The sequence below is a fragment of the Antechinus flavipes genome, chromosome 2, assembly GCF_016432865.1.
Source record: "Antechinus flavipes isolate AdamAnt ecotype Samford, QLD, Australia chromosome 2, AdamAnt_v2, whole genome shotgun sequence".
Taxonomy (NCBI): Eukaryota; Metazoa; Chordata; class Mammalia; order Dasyuromorphia; family Dasyuridae; genus Antechinus; species Antechinus flavipes.
Window position 1 is genome coordinate 135,415,304 of NC_067399.1, and position 18,445 is coordinate 135,433,748.

At 38.3% G+C, this 18,445-nt stretch overlaps 1 protein-coding gene across 9 annotated transcripts in view; it reads right to left on the minus strand.

The window, feature by feature from the left end:
• Positions 1-18,445, minus strand: part of ANK1 (ankyrin 1) — a 190,909-nt gene that overhangs the window by 72,783 nt on the left and 99,681 nt on the right. For all 9 annotated transcript variants that reach the window (XM_051975584.1, XM_051975582.1, XM_051975589.1 and 6 more), the window contains 9 exons: positions 17,981-18,178; positions 15,833-15,931; positions 14,667-14,765; positions 13,459-13,557; positions 12,559-12,756; positions 11,275-11,373; positions 10,335-10,433; positions 3,320-3,517; positions 166-264 (listed from right to left, as the gene is read on the minus strand). In XM_051975584.1, the coding sequence (XP_051831544.1) occupies positions 166-264; positions 3,320-3,517; positions 10,335-10,433; positions 11,275-11,373; positions 12,559-12,756; positions 13,459-13,557; positions 14,667-14,765; positions 15,833-15,931; positions 17,981-18,178 (1,188 nt within the window). The remainder of the gene's footprint in view (positions 1-165; positions 265-3,319; positions 3,518-10,334; positions 10,434-11,274; positions 11,374-12,558; positions 12,757-13,458; positions 13,558-14,666; positions 14,766-15,832; positions 15,932-17,980; positions 18,179-18,445) is intronic.

Here is an 18,445-nt window from a genome sequence, read left to right on the forward strand (position 1 = left end):
TGTGTGAGGGTGTGTGAGTGTGAATGTGTGTGTGTGAGGGTGAGGGTGAGGGTGTGTGTGAGTGTGAATGTGAATATGTAAGTATATTGTAGTGAGATGGGATGGAGCAGAGAAGAAGGATTTCCCACACTCAATTCATCAGTTGAAATTGGTTTGCCATCTTACGCGGGTGGTGGCATCCACTGTGACCCCCTGTTTGATCAGCACATCTGCTACGGCCACATGGCCCTCTTGAGCTACCAGGTGGAGAGGAGTGAGACCACTCTGAAAAGAAAAACAGAAACAACATTTCATCACTGCTGAGACCAATCTAAACATTCGAGACCTCTCCCTTGGACTTAATCTGCATCTCAGAGCTCTAGTTCAGAATGCCATAGAAAGAAATGATTCATAATAATATTTATATAGAGAGCTTTTACAAAGTACTTTACATATGTACTCCTTTGATCCTTACAAAAGCCCTGCGAGGTAACTGCGATCATTATCACCTCCATTTTACAGATGGGGAAATTGAGGCAATTAAATGATTTGCCCTGAGACACATAGCTAGTTAAATGTATGGGACTGAGTTACTGTTAATAATAAATAGATAATTATATTTTATAATTTTATAAATATAAATAATAATCAATCAATAAATAAAAACAAAACCGACAACAACTAGCATTTATATAGTGCTTAACATGTATCCGGTACTATGCCAGGCACTTTATAATTATTATATCATTTGATCCCTCTCAACATACCTGGGAAGTAGGTACTTTATTTTGTAGTTGAGGAAACTGAGGCAAACTGGGTTAAGTGACTTGTCCAACATCACACAGCTAGTACGCATCTGAGACCAAATTTAGACTCAGTCAGTGGACTACTATTACTACTGAAGAGAGTGTTAGTAGGCCAGAGTCTTAATGACCGTGGCACCATTATTTCACTTTTCTGTAATTCAGTTTTCTCATTTGGAAAATAGGGGAAAGAGTACTTACTCTGAATTATTCCACAGAGTACTTTTAAGGATAAAATGACACCATAAATGTGAAAGTCCTTTGAGAAAAATGAAGTATTATAGAAATATTAGGTAGATACCTAGATGGTGCCATAGTTACATTGAACTCTGAGCTTGGAATCAAAAATACCTGAATGTATTTAATAACTGTGTGACACTGGGAAAGTCATGTAACCTTTTTCTGCCTCAGTTTCCCTTTCTATTAAATGAGTTGTTATGAAGATCAAGTGAGATAATATTTTAAGTGTCTTGCACATTTTAAAGCATTACATAAATGCTATTGTTATTATCTGCTAGTACTAATACATATTTAGAATGTGAAATCTACAAAGCAAGGGGGAAAAAATAGAGACTTTATAATCAAATAAACAACCTCAAACCATGAGACTCTTGTTCTATCTTTTGGATCAGTTCATTGCATAGCCTAGAGTCAGAGATTTAACTAGGAAGGATAAAAATCATTAGTTTGGCCAGAAAGAAGAAACAGTTGAGGTATTTAGAAAATGGGGTACAAGCCATACATGATGGTGAAATGTAACCATGATGGGATACTTCAATTATCCAAATGTCTACTGGAATTCTCTGTTTTTCCAAAGCAGAGGAGCTAATAATTTCATTTGCTTTATTATAGTTTTCTTCCTTTAAAAAAATGGAAGAACTAATGAGGAGAACTACTTCCTACACCTCATTGTCCCCAACAAGGAGGAATTGGTTGCTGAAACAGATATCATTGGATCCTTATAAGGAAGCCCCCACTTGACCTTACATATCATAATAGTGGAAAAGAATGCAAGGTATACTTTGGTGTGTACTTTAAGATTTTTAGAGATTTCAGTGGATTCACAGAAAGGGTAAAGTAGATTCCCATGAACTAAAATATTGCAAAAGAAGGTAACCCAGTTAGGATGGGTAACTTTTAAGAATGAAACTCTGATGGCACAAAAAGAAAACATTCTGATGAGAAGACAAAGGAGGAGTTGTCTAAAGAGACTGATATGGATGCTGACTTCTCTACTTCCTTACTCATGGTGTTTCATTCTATTCTCCATGCCTTTCCACTGGCAGTGGAAAGTACTCCTTCCTCATTGCTATTTCATAGAATTCCTAATTTCCTTCAAGATGAAGCTCAAGTGTCACCTTCTATCAATGCCTTTCCTAATCTGACCAATTGCTACCATTCTCACTTACTGACTTGTATTTAACCAGCTTATGTTTATCTCACATTTATCCTCACATATGGATTCTGCATACATTTTATAAAGATCATAGATTCAGGGCTGGAACAGACCTTAGAGGTCATTTATTCCAACTCCTTTATACCAATAAAACTATAGGTCTAGGCCAAAGAGGCGGAGGAGGAGAAAGAGAGGAAGAAGGAAGAAAAAGAAGGAGGAGGAGGAGGAAAAGGAGAAGGAGATAGAGGAAAAGGAGGAAAACAGGAGGAGGAGGGCAAGAGGAAGAGGAAGAAGAAGAGGAGGAGAAGGAGGACAGGTGATGATGATAATAATAAGGATGGTGATGATCTGGGTTCAAATTCCAGCTAGCCTACTTACCACCTATGTGATATTTATCAAATAACCTCTGTGGGCCTCAGTTTCCTCCCTTGGAGTTATTAGATTATCTCTGATTAGATCATCTCTAGACTCTTTTCCACTGCTGAATCCTATGATCCTTCCATCATAAAAACTAAGGAAGGATCTTTCCTTCATGTTCAAGGGATTTGACCTATGTAAATGTTATATATAAATGTAGAGTTTATTGGAGCAATGCTATCAATCTGCCTCCAGCGGCTATTGTATGGGTTAGTTAATGTTTTGCAATAACTGAGGGCTGCCACCATCATTATTAACTCTTGGGCTAAATTGTCACAAAATAACCCAACAGCGGAAATCAGACACCAACACAAATGCAGCTGTTACAGGGCTCCTGTTAAATCCAATAAGCCTAATGTGCCGACTCCCTTATTACTGTCAGTGGTTCTGTTCTTTCCCTGAAAAAGAGCTTCTCAGTCCATGGCAATAAGAGTCAATGGGACCCTTGTGATTAGGAAGTCTAAATGACCGTTAAATTTTGTTCCCTTCTTCAGCTTTCCAAAGTCTCTATGCAAAAATGCTATATCATCACAGCTTCATCTAGGACATTGGTTTCCCTTTCAGGAAATGAATATTCAGCATTGTATGACTTGAGGTAATTGGGAGTCTGCACCCTCACACTCAGAATCTAGGCAACTCTGGTATGATGATGAGACCTACTTCTCTAGCAGTCTTCTCGGCCAACCTGGCAGTACCCTAAGATATTAGGAACCCCAGGAGTTACCTTGTTTCCGAGGTTGCCGTTAGCTTGTTTTGAAAGTAGCAGAGCGACCATTTCTGCATGACCCTCTTGGGCAGCAAGGTGAAGGGGTGTCACACCTTGTACTGACTCGGCATTTGCGGACCCCCCATATTGTAGCAAGTTGCTAGCAAGTTCCATCTGGTTCTGTTTGGCAGCGATGTGTAGAGGGGTGTAGCCATTCTGAAAAAAGAAAGAGACCCAGATAAGTATCCCAGAAGGGCAGTGATTCACAGTGGTACCATAAATGGCAAATCTTCTAAAGGCTTATCCCTAATGGCCAAGCCGTTGTTGTCTACCATGAGACATTATGATAGCGTGGAAAACCCTGGATTTGGGATCAAAGCACATTAGTTTGAATTCTGCTGCTATGATCTTGGGCAAGTCACTTAATTTAACTAGTTATTCAAAAAACATTTATTAATCATCTACTATGTACAAGACATCACGATAGGTATGAGAAATACAAGGACAACTTGCCCTGGGAAAGTATTTTTCCCATTGGGTGATACAACATTTACCAAATGAGTAAATACAAGATAGTTTGAGAAAGGAGAATAACTAGGTTACAAGTTCTTAACTAGAGTTAATGAATTTAATCCAGTTTATAAACTTTTCAAAATAAACATCTGATAAGTCTTTCAATATAACTAATATCCCTTTGTAATCCTGTATATTTTATTTTATGTATTTAAAAAAATTTGAAAAGTGGTGTATAGGTTTTGTCAGACAGATTGTCCAAAAGGTGCAAATACCCACTGAAAAGTTAAGATCTCCTTTAAAATAGAGTAGTTCTCAAAATGTAGTCTAGGCAATTCTGAGGATCCCTGAAAGTTTGTTAGGACCTCTGTAATGACTTTTTCATAATAATACTAACACTATTTGTCTATAGAAACATTTCTCTTTCCAACTACATATTTATGTGAGTTTGGATTTTGTTCATATACTTCAACCAAAATACATTGAATGCAGAAGGAAATAAGAGAGTCTAGCTGTCTAAAGTCAGACATTAAAGAACTCTGTGCAAATATATAAAACAATGTTATTCTCACTAAATTTTTGTTTTGAAAAATAGTTATTTTTAATAAAAGATGTTATTTATGTTAACCTTTAAAGGGCTTACTGTTATTTTTAAATGAATTAATAAAATTTATTAAAACTATTAGCTTCAATTTTTAATACAGTAAATTTCAATTAATAAACATTTATTAAGCTCCTACTATGAGCCTTCTTCATTGGAAAAGGAAAGGGCAAACCACTCTTTACCAAGAAAGCCCTGTGGGTAGTATGGGCCAAAGGTCACGGGGAATCAGAAAATAACAAATGTGCTAGATACTATGTTTAGTGCTAAGAATACATAAAGAAGCAAATGATAGCTCTTGCCTTCAAGAAGCTACAATGTAATGAACAATAGATACAACTCACATAAATAAAAGGTCTTTGAAGTCTTCAGTAATTTCTGAGACCAAAATTTTGAGAACTGCTACATTAGAAGAATCAAGAAAGTTATTGTGTAGGGGCAGCTAGGTGCGACAGAATATAGAGCACCAGATCTGAAAAGCTTATGTTCAAATCTGACCTCAAATATGTACTAACTGTGCAATCTTGGACAAGTCACTTAATTCTGTTTGCCTTAATTTCTTCATCTGTAAAATGAGCTAGAAAAGTAAATGGCAAACCACTTCAGGATCTTTGCCAAGGAAACCCCAAATGGAGTTATAAAGAGTCATATACTGAACGACCACAACAACACTAACAAAAGAACATAGCACCCAGGTTAAGCTTTGAAGGAAATTTTAACTCCCTACCTGCATCAGTAAAACAAGTTAGATTACATAGCCTCAGTTGTTCTTCATTCTCCAAGGGGACCACGACATCATGGAGGTGATGCCGTGACTTGCAAGTGAATAGGATTTCAGTGAGGGAGAGCTGTGCAAAATCACCTTCCTCACTTTCCCCTTCAGAGCCATCTGGGTTCAGTAGTCAGATAGAGATCAGGAGGGCTACAGATGGCCCTGGATGTGGTGAGAAACCTTAACTTTTTTCAGATAAAGTCTCAGTATATCTGAGGCAATACCTATTTAATGTTAAGACTAGTATCCTCTAAAGTAGTATCATCCTAAGTTGTTTCCTTTATCTACATATTAACAATCTTATCCATTCAATGAACAACCCTACACAGATAAATCCTAAATCTACAAACTCACCCCTAATCTCTTTCCAGTTTCTCATTATAATACGATTATAGATGTATAACTAGAGAGGATCAAAGATGGCAAACTTTGGCCAGTCATCTAGCCCAACTGCATCATTTTATAATTGAGAAAAATGAGGCTATTGATGCTTAAATGACTCATTCATAGTGACATGGAAGGAAGTATCAGAGTGAGATTTGAACACAGGTCCTCTGATTGCAAGGTCAACTCTTTATTCATTATTGTTGTTGCTTTTGTTCAGTTGTGTCCAACTCTTTGCAACTATTTGGGATTCTTTTGACAAAGATACTAGAGTGATTTCCTATTTCCTGTCCAATTCATTTTACAGATGGAGAAACTGAGGCAAATAAAATTAGGTGACTTGGCTAAGTCACACAGATAGTAAGGATCTAAGATTAGATTTGAACTCCCAAAGTTGAATATTCCTGATTTATTTGTTCACAGCATCACCTACCTGACCTAAGCATTTATTTATTGCTTTTTTTTTTTTTTTTTGAGAGGCAATTGGGGTTAAGTGCCTTGCCCAGATCACACAGCTAGTAAGTGTTAAGTGCCGGAGGTCACATTTGAATTCAGGTTCTCCTGGCTCCAGGGCTGTTGCTCTACCATCTAACTGCTCCTGGCCTAAGTATTTATTAAGCACCTACTGTTTTCCAAGTACTCTGCTAATCACTGCTACACAATTGCTATGTTTTTTTTTTTTTTAATACACATGTTCATTTCTTCCTCTGAAGAAATGCATCTAAAGGAATATACAAGAGAAAACTCCACAGACATTTTAATCAACATTAACATTGGATTTGTAAGTGGGGGGGGCGGTTTAAATATTATTTTGTAATGCATACAGATTTTGCATGTGAAATTCTACAAAATTGTCAGACATGACTTTGTAAAGTTTTTTTTTTTTTTTTTTTTTTTTTTACCATGGAAACAAAAATCCATCTGTGTAGCGTTTGTACTTGGATTCATTGCTCTTTAAATATCATGAAACTGGCTCCCATTTCTTTTATGTAAGTGGGAGGGGAAAGGGCCCACTTTTTTATTTTTGGAGGCAAGAATAAATCAGTTTTCCAAGGTGCTGAATGCTACAAACGGCAAGATTAGGACTATGGCTGCAAACGGTAGAGGGACAGGGATCCAGAGGGACTTGTAGGTAAAACTTCAGGGCTGACTGATAATTATCCAATTAGAAAACAAAAATCAAATAGAACATGCATCTCAAGAGGAAAAATGGAGGGCTAGGGTTGAATTTGGACGGGCTAACTGCATCTACTTTGGAAACCACAAGGTGTCAGCTGGGCCCATGTCCTGGCCAGCAGATTGTTCACTTCTCTGAAGCAATTCTGTCTATACTCCATGATCTAGCATACACTGTCGACTATTATATGCTGTTCTAAGAGTGTTTCCTATGGCAAGTCTTGTCTTCTGAACTAACCGAAATCTCTCTGAGGTCACAAATCGACAGGATTGGATTTTAAAATTAGAAGGGTCTATGGAATTCAACCTGAATCTGAAGACTACCAATCACCAACATCTCTCATAAGTGTCAGAGTGATGGGGTGGAAAGAACCCTTGACTTGTAGTGCAAAGACCTGGTTTGGGTTCTTGGACCATGCTCAAGTCTGAGCCTTGTTTTCCCCATTTGTTTTATTTTATTTTTATTCATTGGTGAATCAGTCGGGGTTAAGTGACTTGTGAAGGGTCATACAGCTAGGAAGTATTAAGGATTCAAAGTCCTCCTGACTTCAGGGCCAGTGTTCTATCCACTATGCCATCTAGCTATACCTTATTTTCCCCATTTGTAAAACAATATGTGTGCCATCTATCTACCTCATAGGTTGTTGTGACAAAAGTACTTTGCATATCGTGAAGTGCTATAAAATTATGAATTAATCTTCATATGAATATGAAGATTATGAATGAATAGTGGTTATCCAATCTCTGCTTGAGTACTTCCATTGATGAGGAGCTCACTACAGAGAATGAAACAATGCTGACTTGCAATGAAGCCAAGCCATTACATCTTTGATAGCTCTTGTCATTTTGAAATTTTTATTGATATCATTTGGGGGTTTTTGATCATATTTATTTCCTAATATACCTTCTCCCAAGCCTAGCCAGGGAACTGTATCTAGTTACAAAAAAGGAACTGAAAAAAAAAAAGAAAATACAATGTAACTAAGCCAACCAACACATAAATCGAGTCTGACAGTACAGTCAATGCTTCACAAACACAGTCTCCCACATCTGCAAAGAAGGGAGGGAGGTGCATTTTCTTATCTCTTCTTCAGGGACAAGCTTGGTCGTTATAATTACACAGATAGCTCTTATTACTGAGAAGTTCTAATTATGTTCAACTGAGATTTTTCTTCCTGCTAATTTCAACCCATCAGTTTTCTGGGACCAAGCAGAACCAATCTCCTCATTCTTTTACATGACAACCCTATAAATATTTGAAGACAGTTGTCTTGTTTTCCCCACATCTTCTCTTTTTCAGCCCTTCCCAGCTCTTTTATGTAGGGCATGTCTTCCAATTTCCTGTCCATCCTGATTTCTCTACTCTAGCTATGGTCCTACATGTCAATATCCTTCCTAGAATGTGATGCTGAGAACTGAACACAATACTGTGACAACAAGCATTTATTAGATGTGATCCAAATGAGGACTGACTAAATGGAATTTGGCACACCCACTATTTTCCTCCCTTTGAACAGTAATACTTCTATTGAGATAACCCAAGATGATGGGCTTTTATCTGATCATCAGGACCAACCTAGCTCTCTGACTCCTCTCAGATGTCTCCCAGGTCAAGATCTATGCTCCTATGATCTTATGAAAATCCCATTTTTGAGTACTTTCACTTTGACAAAAATACTAATTTGAAAAAACAAAAGGAAATGGTGGAGAAAAGTTGTGTACCCCATTATTTTATAGAATAATAGTGGCTCAGAGCCAAACTCATATGACACAGATATGTCCTCTAAAATATTCTCCACAATATTTTAAATAATTGCACTTGTGTAACCTATATCAGATTATTTGCTGTCTCAGGAATGAGAAAGAGGAGGAAGGGAGAGAAAGAATTTGGAATACAAAACTTTTTTTTAAAATGTGTTTTTAACATGTAATTGGGAAAATATTGTATATATGTGTATATATAATAAAATATCCTCCACAAGTGGTCAAAGTCCTCTATTTGAAAACCTTCAACAATGAGAAGCTCATTACATCCTGAAAATATCCTATTCCATTCTTTTTTGACTCATGTTAGGAAGACTTCCTTTATAGCAAGCCAAAATCTGTCTGCAGTTTCTACTCAGGGTTCCTAGTTTGCCCCTTTATGGTCAAGCAGAACAAAACAGCCTTTCAAATACTTGAAGACAGTTAATGAATCTGCCCAAATCATCTTTTCTTCAGCATGGCTAACCAAGTTCCTTCAAACACTCCTTGTGCCCTCATCTTGCCTGAGGGACATAAAAATTAAGTGATTTGTTCAGAGTAACACAGCTAGCATGTGTCAAAGATATAACTCTTCCTGATTCCAAACTCAACATTTTCTCTATTATACCAGGTCTCTCCCACAACTGAGTGTAGGTTATAGAAAGAAAATGCATGTGTTGAATAAGATATATAAGTTCATCTCATTTTAAGGAAAATAAATGATGAACCAAATTCAAAGAGGCAGCATGGCATGATGGGTAGTGAGTCAGGTTCAAAGCCAGGAAAACATGGGTTCAAGACCCATCCCTAAGATACACTAGCTGTATAATCTTGGGCAAGTTATTTCACTTGTCAATCTTCTAACCAATTCTCTAAGACAATTAGTCATAATGAAAGGCCAATCTTGATTGAGAGATGAAGTTTTCTCTCTCAAGAGTTCCCTCTAGCAAATGAAAGGCAGCGAGGTGAAACTGTGGCTAAAGTGCCAGGCCTGCAAACAGGAAGACTCATCTTTATGAGTTCAAATCTGGCCTCAGACACTTACCACCTGTGTGACCTTGGGCAAGTCACTTTATTCTGTTTGCCTCAGTTTCCTCATCTGTAAAATGAGCTGGAGAAGGAAGTGGCAAACCACTCTGCTATTTCTGCAGCAGTGGTTAAAAAGTACTACCTACTTTTCTACACATTCCACAATACATGTATATGTATAAATGTGTATATACAAAATATACACACATACATAAAATGCATATATGTTATACACATACACATAAATCCTTCACTTTACAACATAACCCCAAAATTTGTCTGTTTGGCAGAGAAAGTAAATGGATCTGTAATTTCATTGGTATCTTAGTAGTAGTTGTTGTTGTTCAGTTGTTTTAGTCATGCCCAACTCCTTGTGACCTCATTTGGGATTTTCTTGGCAGAAATGGCAGAGTGGTTTGCCACTTTATAATGGATTAATTGTAGGAGTCTAAGTACCTTTAACTAACAGACTCATTGAGTTCATTTGAGACATAATTCAATTTGCAAAACTTTGATTTACCAGCGATGTTTTAAAGAAATACATTTGTTTTGGAACTGAGCTCTATCTGTATGGTATATGGAGATCTGTGTTTGAAAAGTGCTACCTACTTATCTCCTCATTCATAGTCAAAGAACAACATCACCCACATTGAGGATTTTTAAATCCTGAAATCACAAAGCCTCATCAGGTCCCCAAACCTCCCTACTGCTGCCTAAATCACCCTCCCTCAACAATCTTGGCAGATGTCCAGCTCCCTGGCAGTCAGGATGGAGGTGTTGCCAAGCATAGAAAAAGGCAGGGAGGGGGACCTTACCCAAGCAGGACTGTGTGGAGAGCCCCCTCGAGGAAGCAGAAGTTTCACAATCTCCAGGTTATTGTGATGGACAGCCACATGGAGAGGGGTGAGGCCATTCTGCAGAAAGGGAAAAACAAACATACAAAAAGCCACCCCAGCCCATGAATATTAGCTCATGTTCTATTGGGGACTCCTATTCTTGAGGTACAGATATCCCTAATTGGGGTCTCATTATGGACAACTCACACTGTGGACTCCCTCTCCCTCCCTTCTCTTATTCACTCCCAAATGGGTGAATTTGAAATGAAAACAAGGTAAAATGAACATCGCCCTTAAGAAGAAATAAGTGCAATCTGCACTTGAGATGGGGTAGTAGAGGAAACAGAGGAAGAAAAGCTATCCTGGTCTTGATTGCATAATAGAGATGGCAATAGAAATCTGAAAGGATGCTGGGCTAGGTTTCTGCACATGATGCTCAGGTCTCCTTCTGTCTGTTGTCAGAGCTATGCATTTCTCACCTACCAACTGTCTCTCTCGGTCATTGTCCAACTGGCAACGTCAAGCAATAGCAGTGTGCCAAAATGCAGAGCTCTGCTTCATAGTGCCCTCGGATTAACTTGGCAACAGAAGATTGGAGTTTTGATCCTGGCTTTGCCATTTACTAGCTGTGTAATCCTGGGCAAATCAGTTCCTTTTTCCAGGCCTAATTTTTCTCATCTATAAAATGGGTGAGGTGCATGAAGTTAGACTAGACTAAGGCTTTTTCTAGCTCTTACTATAGCATTCTATAACTCCAACTATGGAATGTCAGATTGGGGAGAATGGAAATGTCGACAAGAGGAATTGAAAATTTAAATTTAATTTTCAGTTGAAAATATTTTTTGAATGAGCCAAAGAGAGGAGTTGATTCTTTCTTCTAACCTGGAACAGGAAGGGACTGTGTGATGTTCAAACTCACTTTTCCAGCTGCATTTGGATGAGCATCCCTTTCCAACAGCAGCTCGGCCACGTTTACCTTTCCATATTTAGCAGCAACATGGAGAGGGGTAAATCCTTTCTGAGGAGAAACAAAGAACATTAGAATCCTGCAGAGACCGAGAAATAGGAATTCAGGTAATCAAAAGGAAGGAGGACAGATGCTCTACAAAACTAGACACTCCAATGCCCATCAATTGGGGAATGGTTGGACAAGTTGTGATATATGATAGTAGTGGAATACTATCACATAAGAAGAAATGATGAAGGGCATGCTTTCAGAAAAGCTGGAAAGACTTATAAAAACTGATTCAAAATGAAATGAGTAGGACCAGGAGAACATTATTTAAAGTAACAATAGCTAAAAAATGGTTAACTGTGAAAGAATTAGCTGCTTTAATTGAGACAATGATTCAAGACAATTCCAAAATGCCTGGGATGAAAAATGTTTTTTACCTCCAGAGAAAGAACTGATTTTTTTGTTTTACTTACTTTATGTTTCTTGTTCTTTATTTATTTATTTATTTGCAATATGACTAATATGGAAAGACTTCATGACTGCACAAGTATAACTGATTTCATGTTGCTTGCCTTATCAATGGGTAATAATAATAATAGGTATTATTATTGGGTAATAATACTAAACCAGAAACCTCAAGTTCTTACATGGAAAAAAACTATTAAAGAGGGGAGAGTGACTACTGATCCCTGCTTCAGAGATGATACCAAAAGCAGTCAGAAGGGTTCTTGCAACTCTAATTAACTGTGCCATTCATCATTTATCACCTGCTGGTAAAGTTATTTAACTTTTTCTATGATATGTCTTCCTGATCCTACCAAACAGGCTCCTTTAGAATAGGATTATGTTTTTTGTATTTCTTTCAAAACCTAGCACAATGGGAGGCAGATCTGGAGCTTGGCATAAGGAAATGCTTCTCAATAATTAGGAAATCATCAGGTCATCTCCCAAGGGAGTTGAGTTTCCCATCATTGGAGGTATTTAAGTAGGGGCTGGATGATCACTTGTCTAGGATGTGTAGATAGCGTTTACTTACATGTCTTATGGAGTCCCTCCCTAACTCTTAGCTTCTATGCTTTCATGAGCTTTCATGAGAGAGCCAAGCCTGAGGATGCCAATTTTCCCCAGCTGCTCTCAGGATCACTAAGACAGCAGAGATGACTAGATAGGAATCCCCCTCCCACACAGTCAACCTAGCCACCCGCTTGCCTATTTGTTTCTCAGAGGCACAGAGAAAGAGATAAAAACCTTGGTCATGCAAGCCTGGGAAGCTTCCTTTTCTAGTAGGGCCCGGGCTGTTTCCATATGACCCTCTCGTGCTGTGATGTGTAGAGGGGTGTGTCCAGCAGTTGTGGCGAGGTTGGGGTTGGCATTATTTTCTAGGAGAAGTTTCACCATGTCTGTATGACCGATGCGAGCTGCACAGTGAAGTGGGGTCTGGTCATCCTGAATGGGGAGGAAATAAACAGGTGAGGAAAGAAGCGCCTTATATGACAGGCAACCTCCCTCAGGGGTATGAATGAAGAGTCAAGAGAACAATTCTGAGAAATTCTATGCTTTCTTTGGAACTTATGTTATGGATCAGTCTTCTTTCCTTCTTTCCTTCCTTCCTTCCTTCCTTCCTTCCTGCCTGCCTGCCTTCCTGCCTTCTTGCCTTCCTTCCTTCCTTCCTTCATTCCTTCCTTCCCTTCTTTCTATTCCTTCCTTCCTTCCTTCCTTCTTTCCTTCCTTCCTTCCTTCCTTCCTTCCTTCCTTCCTATTCTTCCTTTCTCCTTCCTTCCTTCACATCTTTTTCTTCCTTCCAATTTATCATCTATCTTATTTCTATCATCTTTCTATATCTTCCTATCATATTTGTCATGTATGGATTTCTACATATCTTTCCTTCCTTCTCTTCTTTGTCTTTCTTCCTTTCTTTCCTTTCTCCTTCCTTCCTTCATATCTTTTTTCTTCCTTTCAATCTATCATCTTTCTATTTATCCATATATTATCTTTCTATCATATTTATATCATCATCTTTCTATTTGTCTATACATAATATTTATATTTACTTTTTATTACCTTCATATTACCTTGGGAAGAAATGCATTTCACTAAAAAACTCTTGCTATTCCCTCTCCCACCACTTTTTTCCCCTTCTGAACTTACCTTGGCCTTGGCATTAACTTTGGCTTTATTTTGAAGTAAATATTTGGCTACTTCTGTGTGCCCAGCTCTGGCTGCCATATGCAGTGGTGTCTCTACTTTCTATAAAACAAAAAAATTTTCAAATCTTCACTGATGGTTCATTCATACAATAATACATAACAAGCTCTCAAGTTCTTTATTATGTCTTAGGGATTAGTTCTTCCATTAGATAACCTCTTCTATTTTAGGAAGTCTTGTGAAGAAATTATTGTTCCCTCCCCAAGATAGTGAGGAGAAGACATACATGGGTTATGAAAATACCAGAGAGAGTTAAGAAACCCATGTAAATAAAGCCAATGTAGGCAAAACATAATGCCTACTTATAGAGGGATCAACAGAGCAACCAATGATTGTAATGGAAATGCACAATATAGCTGGGCAGGAAAATGTGAGTTTAGGAGCAATGGATACTACGCCAAGGTGGCCCACATAGAACAGGAGAGAGGTCCACACAAAATAGGTCCACACAGAACAGTTTATAGTTATAGAAATGAGGAGCTTGAGATGTTATGATGAATTATGTTGCATAAGGAATTAACTAAGGAAATTTGAGTTCATGGTGACGGTCACATTAATTCTCTTTTATTACCCCTTGACTCACTTTCCCTTCTAGCTAAGTAACTAAGTAGATAATTAAATTCTGGACTCAAACATATGTGTGTGTGTGTGTGTGTGTGTGTGTGTGTGATATAATAAAAAAGTATATGTAAATGGATTTATTTTTTTTCCTTTCTCTTAAACAATTTACTAAATCTTACTTTTATGATTAGACATGAATAAAAATGGAATATTTCATTACATTTAAAAAAAACACAAAAAAGAGAACTGAGTATAAAACCAGGAATCTCTATTATGTCAAGCTTGTTTTAAATGAACTTTACAAGTGTACTTGGGTAACCTACATAGGACATTCCCAAGATGCTCTACAGAACAAAAGATTGACACTGGCTTCCCCATCAGATTTATATTGCTGCTCACCTCTGACATTAAGAGGTTCTTTCTGTATATCTAATTTGAAAGGAAGTCAGTATAAAAAGGGTATCGTGCCCCAGTCTGAAGTTTCAAGTGCTCTGGGTATCTCCCTATATCCCAAGAGACCTGATTTCACAAAGCTAATTAAAGCCCTTGCCTTGTCTCTGCATACTAAGATAATAGGCCCTAAGCCTTACCACATTGGAGACATTAGGTGATGCTCCCCGCTGAAGAAGATTCTTCACAATGGGAAGGTGCCCCATGAAGGATGCTACATGGAGTGGGGTCAGTCCAGACTGCAACAAAGAAAAGAAATGTAAGAACAAGTTCACTGTTTAATTGGGAAAATGCCAAATGGAGAGAATGCCTACCATATATAATCTATGATGGTGGCTTTTGAGGGTGTAGAGGGGGGATGGTCTTTGTTTCTTTGGTATATATGTGTTTAATTTACATTTTATGCCCTGGTACCATATGGGAATGAACAGAGGATGAATTGGGGCAATCCGGTAGCCCCCAAAGAGCAGAAGTATAATAATAGGAACAATAACTAACATTTACATGATGCATACTATGTACCAGGCATACTGCTAAGCATTTTTACAATGATTATCTCATTAGATCCTCATGAGAACCCTGAGAGATAGGGGTTATTATTATTATTCACATGTTAAGATGAGCACAAGTGACTTTCCCTGGTTGTCCTTTGAGAAAAAGATACTTCTTCCAAGCAGGACTGGAAGGACAATCAGGCTGAGGTGTAGCATTGGTCACCGTCAGTATATATGAGCCTATGACCTTTGGTTAATAGCAGGGTAAGATCAGTTTTTAGAGGCAGGTTATACTTACCAAAGGTGTATCCTTGGAAGGAGAACACTATAGACTAGTAGTGACTCTCTGAGCCCTGGTATGGTCATAAACTAGGAGTAAGACTTAAACTATGTGGGAATAATCTGCCATTTGGTTAAAAAACTAACAAAACACTCAAGTTACTTTCTGGTAATAACCTGAGTGTCTGGAAGAGAGCTGTGGCTATTTGGTTCAGCTATGGAAAAGTTCCTGAGCTGGGACATAATTCATCCCACCAGCAGAGAAGTACCTGCTGGAATGACCCACTCCAGAGAAGGTCAAAGTAGCTTTGGGATCTGCAAAATCCACCCATGAATGGGAAGCAAGTCTCTGAGAAACAGGAAATTTCCAGCAGACTAGTCTGTTTAATAAGAAATACATCCTCAAAGTTTCTGGGGCGGGGGTTCAACTTGAGGAAAGAACAACAAAATCCCTAAGAAAAAAATCTTATAACTTTCTGCAAAGCAATCCGTGCCTTCACTAGGCTCTGCCAGCTGAAAGGTGAGTTACCTACCTCAGTGACTGCATCTATGGAAGCTCCCGTCTTCAGCAACAACTCCATCACGCGGATGTGATTCTTCTTACAGGCGATGTGTAAGGGCGTGAAGCCATTCTACAACACAGACAGACAGGAGATGCCCACACACCAATTCAAGAACACAGAATGTCACCTTGTGTCTAGACTGCAATCTTTGCAGTCTTTAAAAGTCAGAAGGTTTCCACACATGAAATGCTAATAGATGTAAATCATGTGGCATACAGGTAGGCTTCCCTTTATGCATTAAAATGTTCCTTAATAAGTAATAATCATAATCATAATCCACAGATACAAAGTGCTTTTGTAAATACAATCATGTTTTTTAAAAATATATACATATCTATCTATCCATTTATCCTTCTATCCTTCTGTCTGTCCATCTATTCATCTCTCTTTCTTTCTCTGTCTATCTCTCTCTTCCTGTCTCTGTGTGTCTATCTTCTTGTCCCTCCATCTGTCTGTCTATCTATCAATCGATCTTCCTGTCTGTCTATGGCTGTCTGTCCATTCATCTATTCAACTATCTATCCATCCATCTGTCCATCTATCTATCTTTCTTCCTGTTTGTCTGTCTCATCTATCTATCATCTATCTATCTATCCTCTTTTCTGTGGCTGTCTGTCCATTCATTCATCCATCCATCCATCTATCTTCCTGTCTGTTTATCTGTCTATTCATAGCTATCTATCTATCTCTCTTCCTGTCTGTCTGTCCATCTGTCCATCCATCCATCCATCTATTTATATATCCTTATAGATACTAGGGATGCATATATAGGTATTTATACTATTTTGGAGGGTTTTGGTTTTGAGACTAGATTTCCCCATCTCAGGCTAAAAGTAGGGCCAGCCAATCATAGCTTTGTCTCCTTGCTGATTGAAATACAAGTTTTATTTGGTTTTTCTGTTCTGAGGCAGTTCACCCATTTTTAATCAGCCTGGTGGCTCCTTGTTCCCAGGGATTCACCTTATTGGTGTTGGATTTAGTCAATTCTAGACCTTTTTCTACTCAGAAGTTCTAAGTTCAAGTGATCCATGAGGTTTGTCTTTCCCAGCAGCAATGATTATAGACAGGGGTATGCTGGAGCCAGCTCAACCCCACTTATGAGAGCTGGTTGTTAAATTTTCAGTGTGAGAATTCATATTTCAGAATTTGACCAATGCTAAAAATCATGACTTGATTTATTATTTTTTGATTGTCTAGAAAATGTCAATAATACAGATTAAACTTAGAAGTATGTCATGCATAAAGAGAGCCAGTTGTTAAATATTTATCAACACACCACTCACTAGAAACATGTGCTACTACATTCAACTGGGAACATGTTCTTTTAAAGAATCCCTTGTTGAATTCTTCTATATAGTGAAGATTGCTTTGTAAGGAAGTTAATGCATCTCCCTCATTCAATTTTAATAATTTTTATAAATTGAGATTTTTGTGCATGAGATTTGCATTGTACAAGGTACATCTGTAGTATGAGCTAACAACTTCTGTGGGGACAGGGGACATCCAGATACCTTTCCCTTTTTTTCCTTCTCATCAGAGTGGCAATACTAGGTCCCTGGGCATACAGTATAGAGGTGCATGAACATTCAAAAAGGTACCATATTGTAGAGAGTTCCCTGACCACATACTGGAGGGCCCTAGAATGATTTCAGGAACTCCTTAGAGGGAATAGGGGAAGGACACCTCCAATCTCTGGAAGGATATTGCTTTAGATCTGACTTCTATCTAGGAGTTGTGAATCCCTTTGAAAAAGATAAATGTTTGGCCTGAGCATATATGCAGAAAGATCCTGCAAATGTTTCTGTTCTCAGAAGAAGCTCAGACAGGGAGTAGGCTCTCCCCATGTGAATTGTCAACCAATATGAAATGTCCTGTGCCAATTTGTTTGAAAACTTCACCCTGAATATGGGCATTTAACTCTTTGGTATTTACCCAGAATAGAACAATAAGGCAGGACATTCAGGGTCTTCAGAATTAGATGAGGAAGGATGACACTTTACAAATGTCACAGTCTGCCAAATGTCCCATAACTCATGCTAAGACCCCAGATGTTGCACACATTTTTAGGACAAAAACTCTCCCTCAGCCCTCACTCTTTTCCATCATCCTTCTACTCACCAGGGCTCTGGAATTGGGTTTGGCCCCTTTATCCAACAGCACCTTTGCCACTCTATGGTGGCCGCAGTGGGCCGCTACGTGGAGAGGTGTCAGGTGGTCCAGGGTGATGTCGTCTATTTCTGCATTGTACTGTAGCAAGAGCCGCACACAATCTAGATGGTCACCTTGAGCTGCCATGTGGATGGGGGACAAGCCATTCTGGGTATAGAGAAGAAAAAACAGGGAACTTCAGAAACACCTTTCCAACTTTTTCTCTAAACATACCAAAATGTGACCTCTATTCTACCCAGGCTATCTCACTCCTGTCCCTTAATACCTCCTAAAACATGACCTGGTGGAAAGAATACTGGATTTGGAATAAAGAGACTGGTTTTAATCCTGGCTTGGGATCTAATCCCAATGGGATCCAGGAGAAGGAACATAACCTCCTCATGCCTCAGTTTATTTGTCTGTAAATTGTTGTTT